We start from the raw sequence: 10,497 nt of genomic DNA on the forward strand, positions 1-10,497 counted from the left end.
AGTGTGTGTTTGAATAAAAATGACGACAACCACAATCCTCTATCAAACTACTTTGCCATAAAAAAAAAAAGGCAGAATTCAGTGCGTTTAGTGGGTGGTTTCAGAGTTACAAAGGTCTGCAAATGATGCAATTGTCTGTGGCAGTTCATCAACATGAGGCAATCTATTTTTTTTTTTACTTCGGGATACTCAGTGGGACAAAGAATCTATTGGTTAATATAGGTGATAAATAGTGCACTCATAAAATAATTGCCCAAATGACCATCACGATATCATTGTGAATCATAAAAGGTTTAAGAGTCGAGCCTTGATCTGACTCACTGTGAGCGAGACAAGGATTCCCATCACGAGTCATAACAAAGTCATGACTCTTTCTTCAGCGTTTGCCGCTTTGCGTTGAACGTGATGGGACGCGTCTGTCTGTCTGTCTGTCTGTCTGTCTGTCTCTCTCTCTCTCTCACACACACACACACACACACACACACACACACACACACACACACACACACTCAAGACTCCAGGCTCCGAATACTCGTATACTAGTTCCTTTAATTGCGTGACTTGCGCGTAAATTACAACCTGATGGCGACCGTTTCGGTAGAAAGCGTGACACACAATCGGAAAATATACAGTATATACAGCACTCGGTCCGGTCTAAAACAAAGCGGAAGTGGGAAGCAGTGACTGGGAGGGAGGCAAGTGTGTGTGTGTGTGTGTGTGTGTGTGTGTGTGTGTGTCTGCGCGCGCGCGCCTGACATAAGTTTTATTGATCGCACGCCATGTGCCACTGGCCGCTGTGCCTCGTCTGTCTGCATTGGTCAGCAGCCACGTGTGTGTGTGTGTGTGTGTGTGTGTGTGTGTGTGTGTGTGTGTGTGTGTGTGTGTGTGTGTGTGTTTTGACAAATGCTCCATCAGTCATTTCCTCCGTGCCCTGATGCGCTCATTGGTGCGTCCCTCCAGCGTGTCACCACTTTTGCTGGATTACCCCAGATATCTTCACCATCGCGAGGTGAAAAACACCCGACATTTGCCCCGAGCGCTGTCTCTTCGCCGTGTCCAGCTGCTGCGAAGGAAGGAGGAGGGCTCGGAGAAAAAGAAAAACACCTTCGCGAGGTCTTAAGACTTTTCAAAGAACAACTCGAGAAAGGGGAGACCAGATCTGGGCCACGTTCCATTTTCGCTCTTTTACGCACACCGAGAGGGAACGACGCGCGTGTATTGTTCACGCCCAGAATGTCTCCTTCCGCCCGGGCGTTTCTCTTCCTGGCGTCCATGGTCATCCAGGGGCTCCGGGTCAGCGGTTCCCCGCGCTGCGCCACCTGTGGCTTGCCGCCGATAGAGAGAGACGCGGAGGAGAGGCTGATGGTCGAGGTCGCCAAGCAGCAACTCCTGGACAAACTGCACCTGAAGGAGAGACCGAACATCACTCAGGCGGTTCCCCGGGCGGCGCTCCTCACTGCGCTGCGCAAACTTCACTCGGGGCGCGTCAGGCAGGACGGAACTCTTGAACTAGAGAACAACTTGCCGAGTAAAGACCAAGGCTATGAAATAGTGAGCTTCGCAGACATAAGTAAGTTCGGAGGTCGCCTTTTTCACCCAATCCTTTTATTAAGAACTTGTGGTTCCCGAAATTTGCGTGGCGAAGTAACAGAATTGACGCGAAGCGCAGATCTGGGTAACCGGAACCGCAGCACTTAAACTTGTCTTGCTCTGGCGTGGCGCGGCGTTTGATTAAAATCATTTAGTTCAACTTTAGATTGCAGCTATGTCTTCCGCAAAATATTTGAAACCTATTGGCTCTTGTTGCAACTTATTTACCCAATAGTTTTTGTGTTTCCGTTATGGAATAACGAGTGCACCAGCCTTGTTTGTGCCGCTGTCAAAATAAAATGCTGCAAATAAGAAAAAACAAACAGTAAACCTTCCAAAACATTAACAATCTTAACACTAATCTTTGTTGTTCTCCACCTGTTCACAGGAGAGGTGGACAGTGACCAGTCCAGCCTGGGCCTCACCTTCCAGTTCTTGCAGGAGAGCGGCCAGAGCATCCAGGTCCTGCAGTCCTCGCTTTGGGTCTACGTCCGCTCCCCGGAGAACCCTCGCAGGGACTCCCGCCTCACCGCCCAGATCTTCCTCTCTGCAGTAAACGGCAGCGGGGACGTGGACTCCAACCGCACCCTGCTGATAAAGAAGACGCTGGAGGTGCGCGACGGCAACTGGCACACCTTCCCCATTGGCCGCACGCTGCAGGCCTTCCTGGACGGCGGCCTTAGCCGGCTGCGGCTGGAGGTCACCTGCGAGCAGGACGGAAGGAACCTGTGCCTGCCGGACGGCTCCGCCGACTCTCCCCACCAACCCTTCATGGTGGCGAAGGTGCGCCTGCGTGAGCAGAGCACCAGTCACGCGCTCCGGAAGCGCTCCCTGCGCTGCGGCGAGGACGTGACCGTGTGCTGCAAGCGGGACTTCTACGTCAAGTTCAAGGACATCCAGTGGAGCGACTGGATCATCGCGCCCGAGGGCTACCACATGAACTACTGCACGGGCCAGTGTTCCCAGCACCTGTCCAGCACGCCGGGCATCTCGTCCACCTTCCACGCCTCCGTCTTCAGCCAGCTGAAGGTCAGCGGCGCGCCCACGGCCATGTCCTCGTGCTGCATCCCCACCGAGCGGCAGCCGCTCTCCATCGTCTACTTCAACTCGCAGCACAGCATTGTGAAGACGGACATCCCGGACATGATAGTGGAGTCCTGCGGATGCACATAAAATGGGGGCGGGGGGGTTTATTTAGATTTGTAGCAGCACAGAGAGCTGGGAGTTCTTGCGTGCACAGATGAGGGTTGAAAAAAGGAGGTTCGTCCCAGACACCAGGAATTAAAGACTGAGGCGTTTTCACTCAGCGGCGCATGTAAAAGTTGGGTTTTGGCTCGACACAGGGAGGATAAGGGGAACTTTCAGAAAACAGGCAATTCCACCTTTACTTTGTGTATTCCTGCGGGGAGGTGGCTGGGACGGCGCATGCAAGTTTTGCCAGCGTTTTTTAGTAGATTAGGCTACCGAGGCCATTCCAAAGAGATTTCGCTAAAGCCCTCATTGTTGTGTCAATTTCAGACACGCACGACTTTGAATTCCATTTATTGGGGTGTGCATTTGAATCTGGAGCAGAGCCGCGTGCTCTGTCGTACGTTGCGTACAGGAAAGAACGGACACGGGCGTTTTCGTGGAGGGTTGTGAGCGAAAAAATGACGACTGGCCTCATTTAAAATGTTTTTCTTTTCTTTAAACAGCCAACCAAAACAAAGTGTTACTTGGGTACTCGGTCACTGTGTCCGCTCGTCCTAGCATGGAAACATATCACTTCAACAAGACATTTAGGTCTTGTTGTCAATCTCTGTTGTTTTTTTTCCTTTTCACTGCAGAACAGAGGTTGATGCTGCACGCGGATTCAAAAACGCTTACTCAGCATCTTCACAGCGCTATTGACAGAAGTCAGTTTGTCTGTTGGGCAACGATGGCGCTGGCCGTTTGTGAACCCAAGGCCGTTTTTCTCAGCGACGTGCGCAAACATTTAGCTATTGCTTCACTGCCAGGTAATGTTAAAGGTCTGTGAAGCAGGTGGGTCAGCGAGCACCGGGCCTGTCACATGCTGCTGCCGCTAATATCTCCAAAAGCCTCAAGATTTTTCCAGAGGGTGGGGTAGAATTAGTGGCTTTGGAAAACATTTGCATCATGATTATGACTTGATTTTGGGTTGGCACGCTTTGGACTTTAAAGCTAGAATGAACAAAGTATGCTGGGTGTGTGCGGTCACGCACTGCAAATGGCTTTAAGCTGCTTGGGTTTTTTTTCCCCCTCCAAAAGCTTGTTTTTTTTTCAATATTTGATTAGTATTACAAAGTAATCTCTTATTACAGGCCTTGTTTTAAAATGGTCAACATCTTTCTTCTGTCCTGGTGTAGTTTTGCCCTGTGCTGGAAAACCATGTGAGAAGAAGAAAGTAGAACTGTTTGTTCACAGATGACTTGTTGCCGCTAAAAGCTGCACTTGCATTACTTCTTCAGAATATACGCTGTGTTAAAACCAAAAAGAATAAAATCGCCTTGCTGGAGATTGTTATTATTATTATTATTATTATTATTATTATTATTATTATTATTTTTGTCTTGTACCACTCTGTACCCCAGGACTAAACAAGACAATGAGATGCAACTATAACATTACGTACTTGCAACGCACTTTATTGCCCTACTGTACTTTTAATGTCTCTCTGCTTAAAGCATTTACTACTCAGGTGAGCACCACATAGGACATGTAAGTAGGCCTTCCGAGAGAGAATCTCTACCTGCTTGTTTTTCTCAGATCCGGTTCTGTTTTGAAAATGTGCTTTTCTAAATGTTTGGCGAAGCACAAGAAATGATACAGGAATCTCTGTTGTCTTAACGGGTGGTTAAGACGAATCCAGGAACTGAATTTTTAATGTCAATTTATGAATGTCTTTCTTTTTATATAATAATATTTCAGGTGTTCAGAATAAATGGACTGAAATATTAATTTCAAAATATTACTGGAGTTGAAATGATATGATTACTGTATATTTTTTATAAAATGAAATAAACATTTTCAATCAAGTTTTTTGCTCCTGTGTGCTTTCATCAAATATTAATATAATGCATGAAAGAAACATGGACTGCCATGTTTTTTCTTTAGCTGGCACCAGAAATAAGCTCTGAATCACTCACCGTCTGTAAGTCAAAGGGCATGTTTGCTCACACAAATAGCGAAAGTGGCTTTATGGACTGTCTGTGTTTGATGTGTCAACAACTAACATATCTTTTGGTATGATGTCATTTCCACATCACTCGCTTGCATCTGGTATTGACTGCAATGGAGAAACATGCAGATAGTGAGAATAATTTGCCTTAAATAACAGAAAATTCCCAATTAAGTCTTCATGGTGACCCTCTCCTCTGCATCCTCTTCTATCTTCACACCGAATGACTCAAAGTCCTCTTTGGCTACATCCCTAAATCTCATCTTAGCTCTTCCTCTTGTCCTCCTGCCTGTCGGTTCCAACCTCAGCATCCTTCTCCTGATATATTCACTGTCCCTTCAAACCATCTCAGTCTGGTCTCTGGGTCTTCACCTCCACAACATCTAACACAAACGGTTCTTCTGATATTCTCACTCCTGATCCTGATCCTGAGAACCTCAAGAAGTGGTAGCCACAAATGTCCTCTCATTCTTGTTGTTAATCTTTTATCACGCTTCACATCTGACACTGTTCTTCTCCTTTTAAAACCTGCTTCACCTCTTTGCCACACTCCTTGTCGAGTACTTGAAATCCTCACTTAGGTTCCACTAAGGTTCCTCTCTTGCTGCAGCTGACCTTCATTTCTCTCCTTCCCATGGCATCCATACTTCAACCTCCCTCGGTTTTCCTCCACCTGGATATTCACTCCATTGATATTTTGTGCATGGAGATACCCATTCACCACAATAGTGAAGCTGAAGAAGACCTTGATGCAGTGCCACCTCGACCTTGAACTCCTCTGCCGCACCCTACAACACCTCACCATCTCACCACCTTCTCAGACATGTCCTGCACAACTCTCTGCCTTGGGCTTTCTCCTGATCTACAAAGGCACAATGCGGCTCCCTCTGACATGTTAAAGAAGATTAGGGGATAATACTTGTCCAGCTCTTTGTTATTGAAGGCTGATTTATGATAAGCCTGATCAAATATGAGACAAATCACAAATCATTTACAAAAAAACTCACCCAACTTCACAAATCTGCCACCTACTTTGTACTGTTGGACTCTAGTCAGTCTCTGAAGTCATCCTGGGCTGAACATTTCATCTAAATCAACAAGTTATTTAAACATATTCCAGTCCAAATCAATGCTGTCTTCAGTTATTTTGGGTTACGCTGCAGTCATGATTGAAAACATTTTTTAATAGCTCAAGTTAAAAGCATAAGGATTTGAACCGCTCTTACTCACTTCTCTGGGCAGAACTTTACATCCAAATCCAAACTTGTCTCATACACTCAATTAGTTTACGGAACAACATGTTTATAAGATTAAGCATAAACATGCTTCTTGCTATAACCAGACAACATAAATTACAATGTACAGCCAATGATGTTGCCTATTGTCCACCATGTTATTGTTTCATCTGTGTGTTGGCTATGGTCAGTCCCTATACAATAAGATGCATTTGCTTTTGTTCCGCAGACAGTGTGCAGTGTGACACAACCAAAACAAATCTGAAAGGTAAAACTTGCAAAATGGCAAACGTCAGTAGCTTGTTTTGGACTCAACACTGAGACTTGTCACAAGATGAAAATGAACTGGCAGGTCTCCTCACCACTTAATGTTCTCGATGCAAGTGTGTGAACCCGCTGCCAAAAAATTCATGTCTTAATGACATGGGAAGTTGCTTTGTTAAGGAGCTCCAGGTTTGATACGTTTTAATTACCCAGCACCCCCTCCTGGAGGGACAGTGAACTGCAATAAAAAAGTATTCCTATTGATACTTTTTTGCTTCTCTGCTGGAAATTTGAATCAGAGAAGGACTAAAGTATTCGTACAACTTGATGATGATGATGACCATGATATGCTGCATTTATGGCTAGATTTATGACTCCCGTATTATGGAGATGCGCAAAATTATTCGGCAACGGACAATAATTCACGGCCTCTCGACACGTTAGCAAATTGTTGTAAAGTAAAAGACAGTCATAGGGAAGACACTGATTGGGGTCTCTGACATTTCTAACCCAGCCATGAACTGGACTGGTGGAGGGAACTGGACTTTCCCAATCAGACGCTGGTCCTAATGGATCAAAGCTCATCCAAGGTGGAAGATGCCGGTTAAACTCCACCTACTCACCTATTGGTCCTGCAGTGGTGAGGTCTTGGTGGGATGGAGGATGGATGGCTTGGCCGAGGCATTGGAGCCTGCAGAGTTTTTTGCAGGGGGCTGGTACTGGCCTGGTAGAAAGCAAAGTCATTAAAGGTCAGTTTCACCAAACCACAAAACATGTCACCGCCATCATGGTGGCGATGGCCATGATGATCATCATCATGACAGTTCCTAGTTTCTACAGGTCCACCAGGCCTTCCATCACCCTTCCAATGTTATTGGAATAGATACACATTCACTTTCGAGTAGCAGTGAGTGGCAATTTACAGGGATTGCTTAGTTATGCTTAGTTACTTAGTTAACCTTCCATGTTAATAAATGTACTATATTTTGTCTAAATGTAAGACTTTATTTTTTGAAAATAACTAAAATATAATATTTTGGAGGTTTGGTGACTTCAAGTACTTTGTGATTGTACGATTTGAGACTGCATAGTGTCACCGACAACCAGCCAAGGCGATTTTAAAAAGATCTGTGCCGGCCCCGGAACACGAGAACAATGGAGCGTCATAGGAAAGTGTGTCGCTTGGCCTGTGATGGTTTTAGGTGTATCGGTAACATCAGGTGAGCGCTCGGTGACACCCAGAAGTCAGCAAAAGGCTGATCTACTGTGGGAAAAATAAAAGCCTACTGACTCACTGATATACTAACACACTGACCCATAGACCCACTGTTTGTTGTGTGCCACTAAAACCCTAATCCGGCACTCCAATCACAATCCCACAAATCCCCTAGGAAGGTTTAAGGTGTCAGACTCCGACTCTTCCCCCGCCCCACCCCCACCCCGCTGTCATGACAGGACGAGTGAAGAAGCTGCTCTCTCACTCTCTCCTTTCTCCTGCCAACTTGTCAGGTGAAGCGCAAAACAGACAAATTCATAAACATACAGTATTGACTGCCAGGCATGAAACCCCACCAAGAGACAATGATGGTTTAGGGTTGTTTTTTTTGTTTTTTATAGCTATACGCCTAATATGGTGCAATCAAAATGCTCGAGAGCGGTTCCAGGAGACTCACTCTTGACTCGGTCAAATGAAATCCCTTTGCGCTGGATCACTTATTCAATTAGCCAGCTGAGATGTGGGCCACTACCTAAGCGCACACAAGTCCCGTACGCCAAACAAGAGTGCGTGAGGGGAGTGGAAAGTAAAGACGACTGCAGAAACCTTTTGCCCACGTACACTACAAAAGCAAAAGCACTTTAGCTGTGAACTCACATCACTGAATCAAAATCTATGCGGCTGGACGTTTGCAAGGGGCAAGATTTACTGTATAGATCTGCATCTAACGTATTGCTTTGAAAACAAGAGTGACTTATTACACTTAAACAAAGCCTCTTATTTACTGCATTGACTGCATCTAATTTATAAAGTAGGTATTATGGCACCATTTGAAAGTGCCCAGGCTTGTAAGTGACATTTCAATGTGCCCTGTCCCCAAGATAACTTAAATCCACAGGATAATCCCGTTAGGAACAGACCTAGTTACCTGATATATCTCTATTTGTTACATCAGAAGTTCCTTGTTACAGAACAACATCCGGCAAAGACAGCGTGACCTCGGGGAGAACCTTTTCCTCTGACCTGGAGTCGTATACTGTAGTTACCTCTCCGTCGGATGAATGCTGCCATTAAAAGAAAAAAGAGAAGAAATCCACATGGAGCAAAACATGTTTGAACGGCTTTTAATGATGTGAAAGTTTGACCAAAATTAGAAAGAATAGTAATTAAAAATATCACCTTTTTTTTTTAATCAAGATTGCTGCTGAAATTAGCTTCAGCATGAACTAGTAGTTAGCGCTGTCGCCTCACAGCAAGGAAGTTGTGGGTTTGATTCCTGGGCACTGTGCATAGCACAGTTTGCCTTTTCTTGCTGTGTCTGTGTGGGTTCTCTCTGGGCACCGTGTATGTCGCGGTCGGATATTACCACCGTGACCAGTGTGCAGACTTAATGGGATCCTCAGTTCTTTCCAGTCTCAATTAAAGTTACCGCAGGTTTTATTTTGGCAGTCAATGTGTTTCACAGGACAACGTCGACCTTTGAAACTGCAAACTGCGCTCTCGTTTTTGTTTATGTCGCACGTTAGAGATGGCATTATGTTGACGATCTTGGCTTGGGATTAAAGGTGAAAGGGAAAACTTGGATTTGTGCGAGTGAGCTGCTGCTGGAATGCTTTGAATCCGTTTTTACCACCCGAGAAGAAAAACACAGAACGAAGAATATTCGTGTTTAAACGTATCAAAATATGTACGCTTTAAATGCCTTGGAGCAAATTCCTCGCAATGAGGTTAATATGTAGGTATTATATCCACACTTGTTCCTGCCCAGTCAGGTCTGTTGATGGGGAATATATAATTTACTTGCATTCCTGGCAGCCTCTCTGTCCAGTTTGGAAAGGCACTAGTTACATTGACTTATACCATGCCAGCAGGGTGCACTGCAGAATTGTTGCTAGTCAATAAATAACAAAATGATTTTGAATCGTTTTAGGTTGACACAGAGAGGGGTTCAAACGAGTATATTAACCAACCAACCAATGAAAAATCAGTATTAAAAAAATAGAAAAAAATGTTTGTTTGATGATGAGTTGACAAGTTTCGACTTTCAGCTACAATTATCAATAACAGATGTCACTTTGTGCTGATTTGTGGTGATTACATACTTGTTGTTGTTGTATTTCCCTGTGACTGTGTGACCTGAGGCGCTGTCAAGCACCCACTTGATTTATCAATGGATACAGGGAAGTGTTCAGGAGACTTGAGGCGGGGCTCCTATGACGCTGCATCAAGATTGCCAAGATTTGGGGAACTGCAAGATTAAAAAAACAAGACAAGTACATATGAACAAATAACAATAATACACATCAAAACACCTACTGTGAGCTGAATCCTTTGAAGATTAAAGATATACATATATGCATGTATGTATCTATACACCGTTTCAACAGCACATTAAATCTCTTCCACCACTGTCTGACTCTTGACACAGAAGTGCTCAGATTTCCAATGGCAGCACGCTGCACCTTAGTCATAAATGCTTGATCAGACATGTTGATCCTGCCCATCAATATGTTTCATAAACCTGTTCAGCAACTGTTGCAGAGACCCAGTCTAGCCGACTGGCACTAAGGAGAAAAAAGCTCACTGTGAAATACCACTGTTTAAACTGTCAGCGACACCTTTTATGCAATGGTGGTCGACCTGAGCGGGTTGTTGCTTCTTTGGAAAGACAACTTTTGTTTGACTATTGTATGTGGGCGGGGGACAAATAGCACTAAATAAAGGATAAGGACCCATTTAATATGCAAGCATTTGAATAGTCATATCTTCAATAGTAAATATTGAATATATACAGTATTTCTATGAATATATATTTAATAGTATATATGATTGACAATTTGAAAAGCTATATCTTACTGTTTTGTTTTGTTTTACTATGTTTGCAAGGTGTGTGTATTGGAAGGTGCAGACTGTGAAAGTCCTCCAAAAGTGCAATTCACTGTCTTGCCATTAGAGGACACCAAAGTTGTTTGTTTTTTTTTAAGTGAGGGCGAACCTATGCCACCGATTTTAGA

General features: G+C 44.5%; 1 protein-coding gene across 1 annotated transcript; it reads left to right on the plus strand.

Annotated features, from left to right (window-relative positions):
* The first annotated feature begins 817 nt into the window (after positions 1-817).
* Positions 818-4,625, plus strand: LOC142887541 (inhibin beta C chain). Its single transcript, XM_076025267.1, has 2 exons — positions 818-1,570; positions 1,979-4,625. Exons 1-2 carry the CDS (start codon positions 904-906, stop codon positions 2,761-2,763), a joined length of 1,452 nt encoding a protein of 483 aa, XP_075881382.1. The 5' UTR covers positions 818-903; the 3' UTR covers positions 2,764-4,625.
* The last annotated feature ends 5,872 nt before the right edge of the window (positions 4,626-10,497 follow it).

This window comes from Nelusetta ayraudi, unplaced genomic scaffold, assembly GCF_046127955.1.
Source record: "Nelusetta ayraudi isolate G7.1 ecotype Tasmania unplaced genomic scaffold, CSIRO-AGI_Nayr_v1 ptg000017l, whole genome shotgun sequence".
Classification (NCBI taxonomy): Eukaryota; Metazoa; Chordata; class Actinopteri; order Tetraodontiformes; family Monacanthidae; genus Nelusetta; species Nelusetta ayraudi.

Coding starts and splice junctions, on each gene's coding strand:
- LOC142887541 (XM_076025267.1), top strand. CDS start 904: ATGCTCCATCAGTCATTTCCTCCGTGCCCTGATGCGCTCATTGGTGCG. Junction 1,571..1,978: donor AGTGAGCTTCGCAGACATAA/GTAAGTTCGGAG, acceptor ACCTGTTCACAG/GAGAGGTGGACAGTGACCAG.